General features: G+C 36.1%; 1 protein-coding gene across 8 annotated transcripts in view; it reads right to left on the reverse strand.

Annotated features, from left to right (window-relative positions):
* LOC128242849 (probable leucine--tRNA ligase, mitochondrial) overlaps positions 1-20,387 on the reverse strand; it is a 66,308-nt gene that overhangs the window by 13,445 nt on the left and 32,476 nt on the right. For 7 of the 8 annotated variants that reach the window (XM_052960220.1, XM_052960224.1, XM_052960222.1 and 4 more), the window contains 8 exons: positions 20,226-20,335; positions 19,636-19,802; positions 12,248-12,421; positions 6,027-6,118; positions 4,753-4,843; positions 4,140-4,288; positions 2,627-2,704; positions 2,141-2,281 (listed from right to left, as the gene is read on the reverse strand). In XM_052960220.1, the coding sequence (XP_052816180.1) occupies positions 2,141-2,281; positions 2,627-2,704; positions 4,140-4,288; positions 4,753-4,843; positions 6,027-6,118; positions 12,248-12,421; positions 19,636-19,802; positions 20,226-20,335 (1,002 nt within the window). The remainder of the gene's footprint in view (positions 1-2,140; positions 2,282-2,626; positions 2,705-4,139; positions 4,289-4,752; positions 4,844-6,026; positions 6,119-12,247; positions 12,422-19,635; positions 19,803-20,225; positions 20,336-20,387) is intronic. The other variant, XM_052960225.1, reaches the window with a different exon arrangement.

Raw genomic sequence — 20,387 nt, forward strand, 5'->3', positions numbered from 1 at the left:
TACAAGCAATATCTTGCAATTATCAGTGTCTTTTTCAACATTTTTAGTGTAAAAACAAGTTTCAGTTATATTGTTTATTGTGTATAATTTTATCTTGCATTGCATGGTCAGTCAAGGTTTGTAGTATTTGATTGATTCATCTTCATGATGAATCAATTTCAATTTAAGTCAACATCATAAAATGCTCATGTATACATACTTTAATCAAATTTATTAGTAATGTGAATAATGTTTTTTTTTTCAAGAAATTATATAGATATGCGCTAAAATAATTATTAGAAGAAAATTATCATTATGTAAAATTAACATGTCTTGACCACTTTGTTGTTTAGACTCAAAATATTTGCAAGTTTTCCAAATCTTTCCAAATGACTTTAAATATTCTAAGAAGTTACATGTATACAAATGCAGGCATCGCTTAATATCTTGCAAAGCACTGACTGCTATTTAGCTTTTATTTATTTAGGTACGTAGATTTTGAAACTTAAATGGACAACTGAAATTATAAAAATGGTTATTTCAGTTTTAATATTTTAAATTACTTCAAAGAAAGCATTAATATGCCCCTGCACATGCAACAACATAACTATAATTTGAGATGATATCACACTTACCAAAGTACCTTAATTATCTAGTTAATTTGTATAACTCTGTCAGATTCTGTGAATGGCAGATTGTGACGTGGATGGCAGATTGTGACGAAGCATCCCATAGACTACAAATGCACTGGTTTGGAACTGCCAGTGCATAGTAAATTCATGGCATACTGGTCATGTTCATATGTTTGTAGTAATTATCACCAATTTCCTATCTAGAGAATAAATTGGCTTTGGTCAAAACCAGCATGAAGTTCTCTCATCTTTAGAATGATCAACATATGCGCTTGTCTGCGAATTTCACAATAGATTTACATTTTGTGCAGGTTTTATCTAGCAAACCTTGATTTAAAATTTGGTTGACATCGAGAACTTTTGCCTAGCAAATCATCTTTTCCATGGCTGATTTACATATAAGGGATATTACTCTTTTGTCAAGCCTAAGGTTAGAGACAGCCTTTTCTTAAATACTTTGATTGAACTCCATCGATAAAACCTTGGTTTTTTAAACCACTTTTGTTGTTAGCATAATTCAACATTTTTTTTGTCATTCAAATGACTGCCACTAAATTCATTTGCACTGCCATATGCTTGGCTATGCCATCCTTTTGCTTGACATTGCAATTCTTTTGTGTGGCACTACTGTAGTGCCAATTGTTATGCCAATTTATATCATGAGATTATTTATAAAAAATTAAGTACATAAATATTTGATGGCAGGCAATTCCAACACCCACATCACATCTGCTCAAAGGAGTGGATTAGACAAAGCTGTTGTCTAGGAGGACTTAGCTGTTGCCTATTTGTGGTAGGGGTACTAAGCGTAAGTCTTGGCCTAAGTCTTAGGGTAACACACCTAGCCCCAATTGAAACTCTAGAACCACCCCTGCATGTTATACTGGCACTGGTACACTGATTTATTCACAGATTCAGACTTCAGCTGGTTCAGGACCACAGGATTTATCGTCAGTTTGAAACTGTTTCAAACTTTCAGTTTCAGTGTTTGACTTGGTTGAACCTGGGTGTAGGATTTGTTATTAGTCCCAGGTTGAACATATTATTTGTTCCACTTCCTTTTGTTAACATTCAAATTACAAGTGTCATTGGAATACTTCGAAAGATTAGTCAGAATCGTTTTGCTCGTTATTTTGGTGAACCATGTAAGTGGACTGGAAACCTCTGAAAGTCCATGTTTTTTTTACTGAATTGTCACGGACACAGTGTTTATTGAAACCGAGAGGCAGTACCAAGGGAAGCAACTACGCATGTATAGCAACGCCATGGGAAGCAAGTCAGTCGAGTAATTGGGAAAATGCGGAACATGGGGGTAGTTTGTAACAAAACTGCCAGCTTATGAAAATGATTTAATCTCAATAAAATCTTGTATCAAACTTGAAAATTATCAATCTTTTATATCGTTATGTAATAATTAAATGTCAAATATCAGTTCAAGTCTACTTTAAGCATGATAATCATGAATGTAGTTTAAATCTGACAGACCAATAAGATGTGGCAATTACTATGTCAAGTGTAACAATTACTACCTTCTCAGCAATCCCTGTGTGCTGCAGTGCTGCCCAACATTCCATGGAGATCATTGGAGCTGCGGGTGTAATCATTATCACTAAGTCACGCACCGCCCGTTTGTACTCTTCACTTATTACTGCCACATCATCAGGAACCTTCTACAATGGTTAACATTTTAATCTTTATCAGTGCAGTCCAACACTTCATGGAGAACATGGGAGCTGCCATGGTAATTTGTAGCAAGAGCATTGTTTTTCCAAAAAGCATAGAAGGCAATTTTTAAATAGCTACAAAGATGGGATTTGCATAAACTGTCACACTTTAATATATTATGCATTAGACACAATTGATGTACATATTTTACAAGGATCTTCTAATGTCAATATCAACTTATTTGCCATCAAACCATTTATCCCTTTATCAAACTGACTATGTAATTATAAAGAAGGTGAAAGGAAAACAAAGTAAGCAAGAATTTAATACAAAGCTGTTCTAGTACATACCTTTAAATCTGTTGTGAGCTCTTGCATTCTTGAAATAGCTGTGTTGAACAGGAATGTCCAGTCTAAGTGGTAACGAATCTGAAACAATAACTAAATGCAGTGTTTGTAAATATCAAACAAGAGGCCCAAAAGGGCCTATGCTCTACTGGCATGGCTTTTGTGGTCATCTCAATCCAGAGCATGTATGTATGGGTAAAAGGCAACAGACATATAGTTTATGTTTTGTGTTTGGGTTACCTGAAAACGTAGCACATTCAACATCTGAGCCCAGAAAGTATTGTAAGCAGATTAGTTGCATGAACTATTTTAATGTGTGCCAAGTAAAAGTCATCTGACAAAAAAAAAATGCTTTCAAAACTGTACTCATAGTAAAATTTTCTGTAGTTTTAAAAGTTAAAAAAAGTTGGTCAAAAGGTCAAAGTCAAGGGCATCCTAGGACAACATTGATCAATTTGAACAAACATTCACAATCAATTGTGCTGAGATGGATGCACGAACACACAAAAAGATTTTCAAACCTTTCCAGATTTATGTTTACCAAACCTGTGAACCCTGGGTGTGGCCAGTAATGACACCAGGTGCATAACTTAAACATTCACAATCAATTTTGTTAAGATATATGTGCAAACTACAGAACTTAAAGCTAAAAAATGGCCTTTGGGCTTTCAACAAGAACAAGGCAGAGTAATTCACAAAATCAACTGCAGAAGCAAAAAGCAAATTGTCTCTCAAAATCCTAGACTTGCAAATTGTCTCCCTTAACTCTAGACTTGAATTAACATATACATGTAAACTTGGCTAAAAATAGAATTCGCTCATGCAGACCTGGCTAAAAATAGAAAGCATTTCTTTAAAACTTTCATGGCCCATAATCTAGGCATTCATGGGCGGATCTTGCTGGTTTTCGAAAGGAACCAAGCTCTAATGGATATCTAGATACTGTACAAGTTTCATCGAGATATAATCAAAACTGAAGACTGTATCGTGTTCACAACCAATTGTTTACACAATAGCATTTTTTTATACTATCAAGGGCCATAATCTAGGCATGCATGGGCGGATCTGGCTGGTTTTCGAAAGGAACCGAGCTCTAATGGATATCTAGATACTGTACAAGTTTCATCGAGATACAATCAAAACTGAAGACTGTATCGTGTTCACAAGCAATTGTTTACAGACGCACGGACGCACGGATGCACATACTACGTACACATTACCATCGCATAAGCTCTTCTGGCCTTTGGCCAGTAGAGCTAAAAAATAGTGCCAACTTGTGCATCAGACTTAAAAACCTAAAAATTCATGAGGTCTGCAACTTAAAGACGGACCTGTTAAAAGGCACCCTGTTATCAAAAAGTATATGACAGATTATCACAAGATTGAGAAATTCATTTAATATTAATTGCTGTTCAAAATCTTATCTGAAAATATACTGACATATTAAATCAGATTGACATAAATAACAAGTCAGGGTTAGGTTAAACAATTTATTTGAAATACTGCAAACACTAACCTCCAAGAGGTACTTGTTCCTGAATTCTTTGATTTTCTTATCCCATTGGCTGACAAGGTCATGTGACACTGGTTGCTTGGCAACTGGTTCAACAAGAACTCCCACCAGGGTCCACACTCTGTGAAGCCATTTTTGCACTCCAATGTACACTGTTTAACATAAAGTATACCAAACAATAACCTTAATATTTTTATCAAACTTTTTTATTTATCTGTTAAAACATTTTCAATTTATAGAATTATAACACATACAAAAAATGAAAAAAACTTTCACTACATCTATCCAGCACCTCTTTCTGGAGAATATTTAGTATTATTATGTTTATGTGTCATATATTGTTAATTTTTCTAGTAAAGGTCAAAAGGTTTATGCCATGTTTTAAAAGGGGCAGGGTGCTACAAAAAGGGTTAAAAGCACAGGTGTCACATAGCTTGATCACTAAAATATGGCCCTTCAGTCCTTTGATATTGTTTAAAAATTAACAAAAAAAATTTTGAATTGATAAAATGACATTTCAATAAATTTCTATTGCCATAAGAACACAATAACATTTCAAAACAAGCTTCATTGTCTGAAAAACTCTAAATCCTCCACTGAAACAATTCAATGTGACCTTCATTGTTCCAGTTCCTGTCTGACTTGGGCGCTACGTTTGAAAGTATGCATAGCCTCGTCATATCAGCACCATACTGGGTAAACAGCTCCTGTTAATGAATAAACAAACATCTAAAGTAATATAAAATAATACACTTCATTCTATAATTTGTGTGTTGTTGTTTTTCTGAACAGGAAACAGGAAACAAACAAACAAGAGCTGTCACAGAGACAGCGCACTCAACTATTTCACAGCTTTTAACCAGAATTCCTTAGTTGAATAAAAAAGAGCCATCATTTGCATCACATGAAAGATAATTACCTGACTTGATTAGTTACGTAGGTTGGATGGCTGGGAGCCCTTGTAGGAAGTTTCAATGCAAAACATCCAGTAGTAGTTGAGATATTGACTTTTGCATGCTTACATACACCTTACCTTAACTAGAATATCGAATAAAAAAATGACATAATTCAAACAAGAGATGTTTGTCAAAGATTAGGCCCCCCCCCCCCCCCCCAAGCGCCATGTTGTCAGGATTATATGGACAATTGAATGAAATATGCATGGACCGAAATGACAGCTGGTTTGTCACTGACATTGGATGCCATTGAGGCCGTTTTAAGATTATGACCATTAAGTGTGAGGAAAGAGTGTGTTATGACCATGACCTTTGACCTCAAAATCCATAGGAGTCATCAGCTGGTCACAAAAAATCTAAATGTCAAGTTTGAGGGCCATGGATGCAGGCATTGACAAGTTATCACACAGACAATATTTTTTCGTTCAAGGTCACTGTGACCTTGACCTTTGACCCGATGACCCCAAAAAACAGTAGGGGTCCTCTACAGATTAGACACAACACCAAGTCAAGTTGGAGAGCCATGGGTGCAGGCATTGTCAAGTTATCACTCGGACAACCTTTTACCATTCAAGGTCACTGTGAATTCTACCTTTGGCCTGATGACCCCCAAAAACAATAGGGGTCATCTGAACAAATCCCCTGGAATGGTCTCCAGAAATATGGCATGTATGCTCTAGGTGAGAAATTTAGTCTCAAAAGAACTAGCAAATATATGTTTAAATGCAATCTAAGGCTCTTAAAATGATTCAAACACCAGAGCTTTAGGGGTCCCACCCACTTACACTCCACACCAGCGCTGGCCTGGAACTGCAAAAGGGCCTGGTTCAACACACGCCCCCCCCCCCAACCTCCCCGTAAAAAACTAATGACAACTTTTAAGGAAGAATCCTAAATACCGCTGTGTAATGAATTGCAAAGGGATTTATCATACCTCTGGGTCAACTCCATTATGTTTGGACTTGGACATTTTCTCAAACTTGACAACCACTTTCTCTCCTGTGCCTTTCTCTGTGTACTGAATACCTGCCATTAATTGAAGGCATGTTAACAAAATGTGAAGAAAAAAAATGGTTTAATACTAGAGCTGCAATGATTCACTTAAAGCTCAATTTGATTCGATTCATATCTTACTTATTGCTGCATTTAATATTAAGTTGTATATTTAAAGGTTTTTAAGGTTGTTATGTGTGTTGCAATTATGAACTCGAACTCCGCGAGTCAGATGTGTCGCCTGACAAATTATTTACTGTCGACATTATAGCTGTTAGATTGGCATTTTATTAATTTATAGACAATGATGTTGCCATTTAACTTTCAAGTGAAGGTAACAACGTTAAGCTGGACAAAAATTAACAACGAAAATTAACAAAGGTCAATACAAATATCGAAGAACGAGTAACGGTTCTTTTGCACTGCACTTTCCCTCAATGAGATCTATCTACCTATTAAGTTTCAGGTTGATACCTCTTATAGTTTACGATATATGCCCCTGACAAAATTTAACGCAAGAATGATGGTTCTTATGCAATGCATTTGCCCTCAATGAGATCTATCTATCTATGAAGTTTTAAGTTGATACCTCTTATATTCTTCAAGATATGCCTCGGACAAATAGTTAAGCATGAAATTAACAAAGTGCAATTACTCTAAAACTAAAAAAGCAAGTGTTACTTTTATTGTGCACTGCACTTGCCCTCCATGAGATCTATCTACATATGAAGTTTCAAGTTGATATCTCTTATATTCTACAAGATATGCCCCAGACAAAACTTTAATCATGAAAATTAACAAAGGGCAATAACTCTGAAAGTATGGAAACAAGAGTAACAGGTCTTGTGCACTGCACTTGCCCTCAATGAAATCTATCTACATATGAAGTTTCAAGATGATACCACTAATAGTTAAAGAGATATGCCCCGGACAAGTGAAAACAGGACACGGACGCCAACAATGGCAATAACTCTAAAAAAATGGAAGCAAGAGTTACGGTTTTTGTGTATTGCACTTGCCCTCAATGACATCTATCTAGCTATGAAGTTTCAAGTTGATACTACATATATTCTTTAAGATATGCCCTGGACAAAACTTTAAGCATGAAAATTAACAAAGGGCAATTACTCTGAAAATATGGAAGCAAGAGTAACAGTTGTTATACACTGCATTTGCCCTCTATGAGATCTATCTACAAATGAAATTTCAAGTTTATATCACTAATAGTTTATGAGATATGCCCAGGACAAGTGAAAACGGGACGCGACCTCAACCGCCGCCTCCGCTGACAAAAGTAACCCCTATATTTCGCCTAGTCAGACAACACAAAAACTTAAGGACAGTGTTTCATCAAGAACAAATTTCAAATAACGAAACTTTATGTCTCAAGTTTAATAAGAAAAAGAAAAAAACATCACACATTTATGACAGAAACTTTCTGTTGATAAAATCTACCATGAAAAACATGACATGATTTTGTTATTTATTTAAATTTTATAAACAGTTTCTGTTATAAATGTGTGGTGGTTTTTTGTACATGTCGAATTTGACGATTTGACAGACTTTAATTTTGAACACATTGATAGAGTGTTTCCTTTTCAAATGCTGCATGAGATAGGTCGAGCTGCCGGACTCATCAAAATAATTTTATATGTTCCTTTTGTATTAATCCCTCAGTGGAGCCCGAAATGTGCCCCCATCAAAGCAATTTTTTGGGTTTCCGTATCAAATCGGCTAGTTTAAAACTGTTTTTTCGATGCATCGGAGCAAATCGTTGCACCTCTAGAAAATACATGATTATACATACTACATTCTAAACAAGAGGCCAAAAAGGGCCTATGCTCTACTGGCATGGCTTTTGTGGTCATCTCAATCCAGAGCATGTATGTATGGGTAAAAGGCAACAGACATATAGTTTATGTTTTGTGTTTGGGTTACCTGAAAACGTAGCACGTTCAACATCTGAGACCAGAAAGTATTGTAAGCAGATTAGTTGCATGAACTATTTTAATATGTGCCAAGTAAAAGTCATCTGACAAAAAAAAAATGCTTTCAAAACTGTACTCATAGCAATTTTTTTTGTAGTTTTAATAGTTTTCAAAAGGTCAAAGTCAAGGGCATCCTAGGACAACATTGATCAATTTGAACAAACATTCACAATCAATTGTGCTGAGATGGATGCACGAACACACAAAAAGATTTTCAAACCTTTCCAGATTTATGTTTACCAAACCTGTGAACCCTGGGTGTGGCCAGTAATGACACCAGGTGCATAACTTAAACATTCACAACCAATTTTGTTAAGATGAATGCGCAAACTACAGAACTTAAAGCAAAAAAATGGCCTTTGGGCTTTCAACAAGAATAAGGCAGAGTAATTCACAAAATCAACTGCAGAAGCAAAAAGCAAATTGTCTCTCAAAATCCTAGACTTGCAAATTGTCTCCCTTAACTCTAGACTTGAACTTACATGTACATGTAAACTTGGCTAAAAACAGAATTCGCTCATGCAGACCTGGCTAAAAATAGAAAGCATTTCTTTAAAACTTTCATGGCCCATAATCTAGGCATTCATGGGCGGATCTGGCCGGTTTTTGAAAGGAACCGAGCTCTAATGGATATCTAGATACTGTACAAGTTTCATTAAGATACAATCAAAACTGAAGACTGTATCGTATTCACAACCAATTGTTTACACAATAGCATTTTTTTATACTATCAAGGGCCATAATCTAGGCATGCATGGGTGGATCTGGCTGGTTTTTGAAAGGAACCCTGCTCTAATGGATATCTAGATACTGTACAAGTTTCATCGAGATACAATCAAAACTGAAGACTGTATCGTGTTCACAAGCAATTGTTTACAGACGCACGGATGCACATACTACGTACACATTACCATCGCATAAGCTCTTATATACCGCTGTAATTAAAGCGCTGCTAGCACTGGTGTATTCACCGCTTGGTGATTGGGTAGAGTGTAATGTCATTGCATTGGTCATGTATATAATGAGGGCAGCTGCAGTGACCCTCCACATTTATGATACTTTTTGTGTGCAATATTACAGGCATCTGTATACTCAGTATTGTTGTTCTATATCGCAATTTGCTAAGAGGTGAGAGTTTTAGTACAAATTATGCATAGCAACACAGAAAAAAAGTAAAATAAGAACTGCCAAGTACTATCAAGCAGTAAACATGGATTTTTGTAGATCTGCACTGCACTGCTTTGAAATCTAAGCAATCCAAATTGGGATTTAAATCCCAGTAACAATAAAATCAAATATATTTATAGTACCATAAATGACTGGGTATTAGACATTTTTTTCCCTCAGATTTCGATGTAAAAAAATGCCTGCGTCTCATTACCAGTAACAAGCTTTTGAACTTTTTTTCTGAGGTCAATTTCAGGCCGAGCGTTTGTTTAGATTTATGTAGAAAGGGATGTTACTCGCGTCATATTGATCGAGTATGTACGGGTTAAAACAGCAGTTGAAGTCAGGACACGGTATATCGAAGGAAGTTTATAATTTAAAAAAAATAATGAACGATTAAAATTATTAGAATTATTCAATATTATTTTGAATATAACAATAATTAAACATGCATATAAAGAAGCAAAGCCGTGCACTGTAAAAATATTTTTTGTAAGTTGTACGATAAGGTGTGAAAAACTCGCATTGCCTTTAAAGCTGTTTAACATACCAATACTACAAACTGTTGCGATATTGGTCGTTTTTTTCGCACCTTGCCGCGTTCTTTATTCTTTTCCCTAGGTGTCGACATTTTGAGAACAAACCCGTACAATATAAAGTTTTTGCATTACTTAACTTTTCATTCTCGACAGGTTATCGTTTATGATTTACTGTCAGAAAGTAATCTTACAAATTAAAAGGTACTTTTTAGTGCCATCCAGCTACAAATTTTAAATAATTTGTTATGTTTTTTATAACATGAAACGAATAAACAATGAAACATATTTTGATTTGTATTAGTATTGTATAGTATTAAAAATAACCATCGCCATTTTCACGAAAAAGAATTTTTTTGTCACTGTCAACGAACATGGTGGCTGATCGCGGTAGACGGTTTTGACATGCCTCCTTTAACCCAAAACATAGATTAAAAAAAAAATCTCGGATTTTTCACAGATTTTTTTACCTGCGTCTTATAGCCCGATCTTCTTATACCCAGTAATTTACGGTATAATATGCTATGTGTTAAAATTGTCATATGTCATATACAGATTATGGCTGTATATATGGTATATGTTTTTTTTTGTATGTACGAGTTATTATGATGATAAGCTTGTTATGCATAAGTCTAATACATATTATGTTCTGTTCTGTTCTGTCATTTGTCAATGATTTGAACAGGTTTTAAAATTGAAATTGATACTAATTAAAAAAATTGTGGAATAATAAAGGATTTGATTATCATGAATTCTGGAAGTTTAAAAAAGTGAGACATAACAAATTGGTTATGATTGACATTAGCTGTAAAAATAACTAGTGACTTGAAATTAAAATAGCAACTAAAATACCATGTCCTTAATTGGCAAAAACAAATGATTCCATTCAACCATATTCTACAACAAGAGTGACACTCACAAAATACGCCCATCAATAATTTCTTGGATTCTAAGACAGAAAAGGCTCCTGAAAATCGTGTCTATAGATATAGACGATTAATCCCAAATCATGCCCAAAGACGATCAACGTGTTCGGGATTTGAAAAACAACATTCATGTAAGAATCGTCTCCAAGAGATGATTCATCCTTAATCGTACCCAAGAGACAATCAGTGTGTACTTGGCAAAGCATTTATACCGGCAAACATTCTTGGTAAAGATTTTATAGCTACAAACATTTTCAGCAAGTTTGGTGAAGGTCAGATGAGAATTGTTCAAGTTAGAGAGTAGACAAAGCTTAAATGGCAAGGGCAGTAATCCTGAAGTGCTTCGGGGCATTTGGCTGATTATCATACTTGACTGATTTATTTTACCAACAAATATTTTCAGCAAGTTTGGTGAAGATCAGATGATAACTGTTCAAATTAGACAGTGGACAAAGCAAAAATGGCAAATTTTGACCAATTCAAGGGCCATAATCCTGAAGAGCCTGGCTGGTTATAGAACTTTGCCAAGAATATATACCAACAAACATTTATAGTAGCAAGTTTGGTGAAATTCAGAAAAAAACTGTTCAAGTTTGAGAGTAGACAAAGCTAAAATGGCCAATTTTGATAAATTCAGGGGGCCATAACTCTGGAGTGCCTAAAGCGATTAGGCTGGTTATCGAACTTGACCTAGATATTTCACCAACAAACACTTTCATGAAGTTTGGTGGAAATTGGATGAGAAATGTTCAAGTTAGAGAGCGGACAAAGCTAAAATGGACAATTTTGACAAATTCAGGGGGCCATAACTCTGGAGTGCCTAAAGCGATTTGGCTGGTTATTGAACTTGACCGAGATATTTCACCAACAAACACTTTCATGACGTTTGGTGGTAATTGGATGAGAAATGATCAAGTTAGAGAGCGGACAAAGCTAAAATGGCCAATTTTGACAAATTCAGGGGGCCATAACTCTGGAGTGCCTAAAGCGATTTGGCTGGTTATCGAACTTGACCTAGATATTTCACCAACAAACACTTTCATGAAATTTGGTGGAAATTGAATGAGAAATGTTCAAGTTAGAGAGCGGACAAAGCTAAAATGGACAATTTTGACAAATTCAGGGGGCCATAACTCTGGAGTGCCTAAAGCGATTTGGCTGGTTATTGAACTTGACCGAGATATTTCACCAACAAACACTTTCATGACGTTTGGTGGAAATTGGATGAGAAATGATCCAAGTTAGAGAGCGGACAAAGCTAAAATGGCCAATTTTGACAAATTCAGGGGGCCATAACTCTGGAGTGCCTAAAGCGATTTGGCTGGTTATCGAACTTGACCTAGATATTTCACCATCAAACACTTCCATGAAGTTTGGTGGAAATTGGACGAGAAATGTTCAAGTTAGAGAGCGGACAACATTGTGGAGCCGCCCGCCAGCCCGCCATGGGTGTTCCCATAATACGGCCATCGTAATATGGGCGTATAAAAAATGAATGTAAAACCATTTACATACTATTTTATTCTAAGCAGCAATATTTCTGACCTGTTTTCTCAACCTTGTCTGGTGGCAGGTAGACGCCTGTTCGTGCCACCTTGTAGCTCTCTCCCCGAATCATCCCCTGAGTGAGCAGGTTAACAAACGGCTCACGATGCGACGTCAGGCCAATATCACATAAGAAGTGGTTGAAAAATCTCGCATAGTACAGGTGCAGATACGCTGTTAAACAATTAATGCAATGACATTTAAACACCGTTAATCTGAACTTGTCGGGACCAAGATAAAAACTTCCACTAAACGATATTTCGGATTAACAATCTTTATAAAATTATAAGAAAATGACAGCATTCATAAATTGTTGGTGAAGTTTTTTGTCAATTGAAATTGTGAAGATTGCATTGTCTGCTACATGTTTCTAACATGTTTTATTTTGTTTGAGTGATATATGTATATTGAATTATTGTTAAATAAACGACAAACAAATTGTAATTTAGTTTTTATTAAAACAACATTATGCCTGTAAAACAAAATGACATCACATTCATGCATTCTTATAATAGCACAGTTTATATTAAACATGTTTAAATGCACTGATCCAGATATCCTCCCTGGATGGTAACCGAGCCCTTCTCTGGATTCTTTGGCAGCGGATGAGATAGACATTTCAAATTATATTCAATTCAGATGGGTAGGTGTGTCAGCTTATTTAAATTCGCTCTCGGGCAAGGCCCATTTGGTGAAGGCTCTGATAAGATTGTCAATCATTTTAGGTTTTTGGAGCATAGTGCGCAGAATGAAACACTGGTTAGAGCTACCCTGGTTCTGTAAAGCGCACTAGAGTATAGCACTTTCACACAGGATTTTCCATCCCTCAAGTTTAGTAATTTTTTAGTTTTGTGGCAGGTATCGAACCTGCAGCCCTTGGATTGACGGTCCAATGTGTTACCACTAGACTACGGATCAGCCACAATTCAGATTGTGTAAACCAGCCATTCTTTACAAACTACACCACCCAAAATCAATTATTCCTTATTTAACAACGATGTTTGTTCCATACGCACTGATGTGCATGTGCTACCATACCCAGGCCCAACCTGCAAGTCAAGTATGAGGGCCATGGGTGCAGGCATTGTCGAGTTATCACTTGGACAACCTTTTACCATTCAAGGTCACTGTGACCTTGACCTTTGACCCGATGAGCCCCAAAAACAATAGGGGTCAGATACTGGTCAAGCCCAACCTCCAAGTCAAGTTTGAGGGCCATGGGTGCAGTAATTGTCGAGTTATCACATGGACAACCTTTTACAATTCAAGGTCACTGTGACCTTGACCTATGGCCCGATGACACTCAAATACAATAGGGGTCATCTACTGGTCAGGCCCAACTTGCAAGTCAAGTTTGAGGGCCATGGGTGCAGGCATTGTCGAGTTATCACTTGGATAACCTTTTACCATTCAGGGTCACTGTGACCTTGACCTATCGCCCATTGACACCCAAATATGATAGGGTCATCTAATGGTCAGGCCCAACCTCCAATTCAAGTATGAGGGCCATGGGTGCAGGCATTGTTGAGTTATCACTCGGACAACCTTTTACCATTCAAGGTCACTGTGAACTTGACCTTTGACCAGATGAGCCCCAAAAACAATAGGGGTCAGCTACAGGTCAGGGCCAACCTCCAAGTCAAGTTTGAGGGCCATGGGTGAAGGCATTGTCGAGTTATCACTCGGACAACCTTTTACCATTCAAGGTCACTGTGACCTAGACCTTTGACCCCATGAGCCCCAAAAACAATAGGGGTCAGCTACTGGTCAGGCCCAACCTCCAAGTCAAGTTTGAGGGCCATGGGTGCAGGCATTGTCGAGTTATCACTCGGACAACCTTTTACCATTCAAGGTCACTGTGACCTTGACCTTTGGCCCGATGAGCCCTAAAATCAATAGGGGTCATCTACTGGTCCGGCCCAACCTTCATGTGAAGTTTAATGACCATATGTCCAGGAATTGTTGAGTTATTACTCGGACAAGCTTTGGTCTACCGACGGACGGACGGACGGACCGACCGACGGACCGACCAGCATACAGACATGCCTGTGCAAAGCAATATACCCCTCTTCTTCGAAGGGGGGCATAATGATTGATAAATAGGTGTGAAATATCGAATCGGGACCCTTATTTTGGCTTCAAAATAGCAATGATTTTAAAATAAAGATATCAAATTATTGTTCAAAATTTGAATTCAACAAAGAAATAAAATCGGGACCAAAAAATAAATTTGAAATAGCAATAATTTCTGATAAACAGTGTTGGTATTAACGGTGTTTAAATGTACAATGTTTTTTTTAAATATTGGTCAGCTGATGATCACTTTATATAACATTTCAAGTTACAGCCCAAACAACAAGAGCCGTCGTAAGACAGTGCGCTCGACTACGCAGCTTTGACTTAGAATACAATAACGATGTAATATTACCAAGTTTGGTCACTTTATGTCAAACCTAACTAAAATTATCCGATACATAAGGTGACTTTGATGCTGCCCTCCCACCAGCCCGCCCAAACAATGATGCAAGTCATTAAAATAACTTGATTTCCCATTATGAAAATGTGGTTAAGAATAAACAAATATGCCTTTCAAAAGAATTTTTAAAAAAATCAAAAAAAAATCAAGGGCCATAATTTGTATTTAGGGTTACAACAGAGATATGTTTCTTGTTGTAAGATGGTCGTAAATAATTTTGAATTTTATTAAGTGCATTTAATTACGGTATAGAAGGTTTTTTTATTAAAATCCCTACTTGCCCTGAACTTTTACTTGCCCAAAACCTCAACCTATGTCAATCAGGGGCCATAACTTGTATTAAGAATATAGAGTTATGTAACCTCATAGGGTGATGGTCCTGAACAATTGTGTGAAGTATTAAGTCAATTGAATAAAGGGTATAGAAGTTATTAAACAATATCCCAACCTGCCCTAAAACTTTAACCTAAGTTCCATAGTTAATCAGGGGCCATAATTTGTATAAAAGATAATATGGAGTTATCTAACCTCATTATGTGATGGCTCTGAACATCTGTGTGAAGTATTAAGTCAATTGAATGAATGGTATTGGAGTTTTAAGTGAAAATCCCAACTTGCCTTAAAACTTTAACCTGCCCTTAAACTTTAACCTAAGTCAATCAGGGGCCATAACTTGTATTTAGGATAATATGGAGTTATGTAACCTCATTGTGTGATGGTCCTGAACAACTGTGTGAAGTATTAAGTCAATTGAACAAAGGATATAGAAGTTATCAATAAATATTCCAACTTGCCCTAAAACTTTAACCTAAGTTCCATAGTCAATCAGGGGCCATAATCTGTGTAAAGAATAATATTGACTTATGTAACCTCATTGTGTGATGGTACTGAACAACTGTGTGAAGTATTAAGTCAATTGAACAAAGGATATAGAAGTTATTAATAAATATTCCAACTTGCCCTAAAACTTTAACCTAAGTTCCATAGTCAATCAGGGGCCATAATCTGTGTAAAGAATAATATTGACTTATGTAACCTCATTGTGTGATGGTACTGAACAACTGTGTGAAGTATTAAGTCAATTGAACAAAGGATATAGAAGTCAGGGTTTCCGCCAGCCCTTTATGGCTTGTCGGGCCCGACGTGCCTTCCGCTGGCAAGGCTTATTACCGACATGCTTTAATCCGCTTAGCGACAACCCTTATCAAATCAATCATCAGTTCTGACAATACACAATTTTGTTGCGATTGCAATGGTGCAACGGTTGCAACGGTTGACTGACAGCCAGAAGGCGTGTCGGGACTAATACGGCATTTGTATCAGCCATTCAGGATCGACTACAGCATGAAGGCGTGTCGGTGAGGATCGACGGTCCAATTAACCAAACTCCTCTTATTCTTTATCAAAATGGGAATGTGTGAAAAACACCACTGTCGTAATTGCGACCTTCATCACTATAATCATCTATGAATGCAAAGTAAACAATATGTCTTAATTGAGTTCGGTAACATTAATCATGTGTCGTTTTATTTTGTTTCTTAATCCCGAGTCCGTTTGTTAACCAATTATTAAATTATTATTGAGAACCGTGTGAAGATCATTATCTGTGTTATTATAACCAAGGGTTATGCTATGTCGTCGTATGTAATTGAGTCGCGTTCCCGTCTTTAGTTTAAAAGTGTAAAGTTATATTTTGTGTTGCTTATTATTAAACATTGATTATTTTATTGTTCTTTTAATTTATTTAGAAAAAAAGATAAATACATCTGAAAATGCACATAACATTCCCTTTAAGTTATTATTTAGCCGACCCAGCTTTAAAAATATTAGCTGTAGCAGCTTTAAATACGAATACACCCACGAGCAGTCGCTTTGCTCCGTGCTCTTTTGTGTTCCAGCATGCAGCGTGCTTTACACGTTTTGCTGTGACGTCAACGGTGTCAATATAAATAATACCCGCACTAAACGAAATACGAGTCGATCGATATCGTCGATATTGTATTGTCGGAAAACTTGAGTTAATGAAGAGAAACCATTAAACTTTTTCACAAATATTTTTAATGTTAATCGGACTTGAGTTGGTAATTCTTAATCATAGGAACATAACTGTAAACTTGTTTAAAATGCAGGAAATTGCACCATTTTGGATACGAAAATTAAAAAAAAATTGACGTCGGGAGGGGACACCCCTCCAAAACCCTCCCCTTCCAACATGCCTTATGAAAATCCTGCCGGAAACCCTGGAAGTTATCAATAAATATTCCAACTTGCCCTAAAACTTTAACCTATGTTCCATAGTCAATCAGGGGCCATAATCTGTGTAAAGAATAATATGGAGTTATCTAACCTCACCATGTGATGGCCCTGAACAACTGTGTGAAGTATTAAGTCAATTGAATTTAGGGTATTGGACTTATAAGTGAAAATTCCAACTTGCCCTAAAACTTTAACCGGACGCCGACGCTGGGGCGAGTAGTATAGCCCACCTATTCTTCGAATAGTCGAGCTAAATATATAAATAAATACAAAATTAAACACAATAATACCATATTATACTGTGCATAGGATGCACTTTTTTTAAACCCGAATTTCAATTTTAAAAAATGCCCGAGTCCTATCTATAGATTTAGGATCTGACATTTTTTCGGAGTGCAATTCTGGTCAAATTTTCCTTAATAGAAAAATAAATGGAAAAAAAAGAGTTTGTTTATATCTAAAACTTTAAAGGGACGTAACTCGCATCAATTGATGAATTTAATTATGTTGCCGGTGGAAAAATCAGGTAGGATTAGCATAAGCAGGTGAAATAATAAACGTAGTTCATTTTTTTTGAAGTTCCAATATTGTAGATGGATTTTACGCAGTATGTTTCTGTATTAAAAAGATAATAAACATGCGTATTGTGAAGTGGAGTCATTGTGCACTGTCAATGTGTAAAGGTGTGAACAACTTCATCTGTCTTGCTATAGTAACATACAAAGTACAAACTGTTGCGATGGCAGTGTTGTTCATCACATTATACCACTGTTTGTAATACTTAACCGAAGGTGTTGACATGTTGATATTATTTACATACAATATACAACTGTTGCCTTTACAATTTGGAAATATGGAGAGTGACAATGGGATTGTAATTAGTGTCATTTTTTATTTATGTATATATGCTGTACTATTAAATAACCTTTGCCATTTTCACGATTCAATAAAACTTGATATAATAAATATGGTGGCTGCTGATTTCACGGTTCCTATCTATGGTATTAAGGTTTTTTACCCGATTTTTCACTTATTTTTTGGTCTGCGTCCTATCTACGCTAGCGTCCTATACACAATATACCGTAAATGACTGGGTATAAGACGATAGGGGGTATTAGACGCAGGGAAAAATATCTGTGAAAAATCCAAGAAAAAAACTTTTAATCTATGTTTTTGGTTAAAAGACGCATAGAAAAGATGTCAAATCGTCTTGCATTTTCGGCCACCATGTTTGTTGACAGTGACAAAAAAATTTTTTTCGTGAAAATGGCGACGGTTATCTTTAAAACCATACAATGATAAACTGTTGAGAATGAAAAGTTAAGTTATGCAAAAACCTTATATTGTACGGGTTTGTTCTCAAAATGTCAACACCGCCAGAAAAGAATAAAGTACCGTAATTCACCAGTTTGGACACTCTAAATAATCGGACACCCATAATTATTTTCTAAAATAATTTATTTTGCGTACCTAATTTTCAGACACCCAAAGAACATCAATCACAACTTTCACAGTTACCAAGTTTCACCGACGAAGATTTTTATCTTTACAATGCCTGGCTAGATTACCTAACCGTATACACCACTGTGACAAGTTAATTAGTTACTACCCCATCCTAAACGATTTATTGCCTGTTGAAAAGGAAGTGCGATATATTTATTGGAGGATTAAAGAAACAACAAGGGCAATCAAGGGATTAAGAAAACATAAACATGTCATGTTTGTAAAACGATCCGCAAATAAACTTTCAAACTTGTACCACACTTATAGACTGTAAGAAGCAATAATCGTACAGTTATACATTAATCCTGCATAGCAATGTCCATGCTCTCCACGAGATCCTCGTGGGTATAACTGTAAGTTATGTGACGTCACACAGTGTGACTCTTTGATCTAAAGCCGATAGAATGTGTTTATTCAATTCAATGCATGTATAAAATGGTGTTTTAATTAACTTGATGAAGGATTTACACTTATAGGCGTTATAAATAAGTTAATGACCATTGATAAACAGGTTAAAAGCAGTCGAGTTTTTCACACCTTCTTGTACAACTGACAAAAAATATTTTGCGAGTGCCCAACTTTGCTTTTTTATATATGCAAGTTTAATTATTGTTCAATTTAATTTATTATTCAAAATAACATTGAATAACTTTAATTGAAAAACATTTTTGTTTAAATTATAAACGTCTTACGATATACAGTACCATATCCCGATCTTCAACTGCTGTTTTAACTCATATATACTTAATTGATATGACGCGAGTAACATCGCTTTCTGCATAAATCTAAACAAACTCTAGGCTTGAAATCGACCTCAGAAAAAAAGTTTAAAAAATTGTTACTGGGTATTATACGCAGGCATTTTTTTGCATCAAAATCTGAGGGAAAAAAGGGCGTCTAATACCCAGTCATGTACGGTAATATGGTACACCTTTTTACAAGTAGCCTAAGTTAAGTGAGTTAAGGGGTCACCTCACAACATTAAGTTGATAAGATTGCCTAAACCAGTCTAAATATCAATATAGTCGGAGGCCTATCCTTACAATATTCTCAAATATCAGAACGTTACAACTGTCTGATTAACTTGTACTTAAAAAATAACCCAACAGCAGCTGAAGAATTAAAACTATCGATAATCGTTCTCTACCCTTACCATGTTCCTTTCCCCCAATGTAGAGGTCAACTGGCATATAGGCATCAGCCCTCTCCTTGGAAATGGGGAGGTCAAGGTTACTTTTGTTAAGGTAACGCAGGAAGTACCAGGAGGAGTCAACAAAGGTGTCCATGGTGTCTGTCTCTCTCTTAGCTGGGCCACCACATCTTAAGTGAGGACAATCTTGTATTACTCGTGACATCTTTTGATTTAAACATGTAAACATGTATTTTTACATCATCAATTTCAAATATCAGCCAATATGTACTTGCTTGAAAGACAAGCTACCTTCAAAATATACAACAATTCCTTTTCATTCTATTTCAAAGAACAAATAACAACATTTTTGACATACCTTGTAAATGTGAATTATTTCAACACCATTAAAACAATGAACACCAAGCTGGCTATCATTCAGCTGTTCAATCAACCAATAAACTTATTATATTTTGTCAATAATGGGACGTGGATGAATCATCCAATAGATTAACTTTGACCATCTCTGACAAACAACCTCTGACAAGTGATCAGGCAGAACTGATTGACCCTCTTGTGTCAAGTTTTTTTTGGTTATATTGCAGGTGACCTACTTGGGACAGGTGACATTGAGCCAGTCTGTGTTCTTCTTTAGAGCATTGTGACCAGTTGTGGTTGACTCAGGGAGTTCTACAGGCAGGTCTTCATATGGTACTGGGACAGCCTGAAGAACAGGATTTTTTTACCGCTTTTTAACAAAATGGAACATTTTCTAT

This window comes from Mya arenaria, chromosome 8 (genome assembly GCF_026914265.1).
Source record: "Mya arenaria isolate MELC-2E11 chromosome 8, ASM2691426v1".
NCBI lineage: Eukaryota > Metazoa > Mollusca > Bivalvia > Myida > Myidae > Mya > Mya arenaria.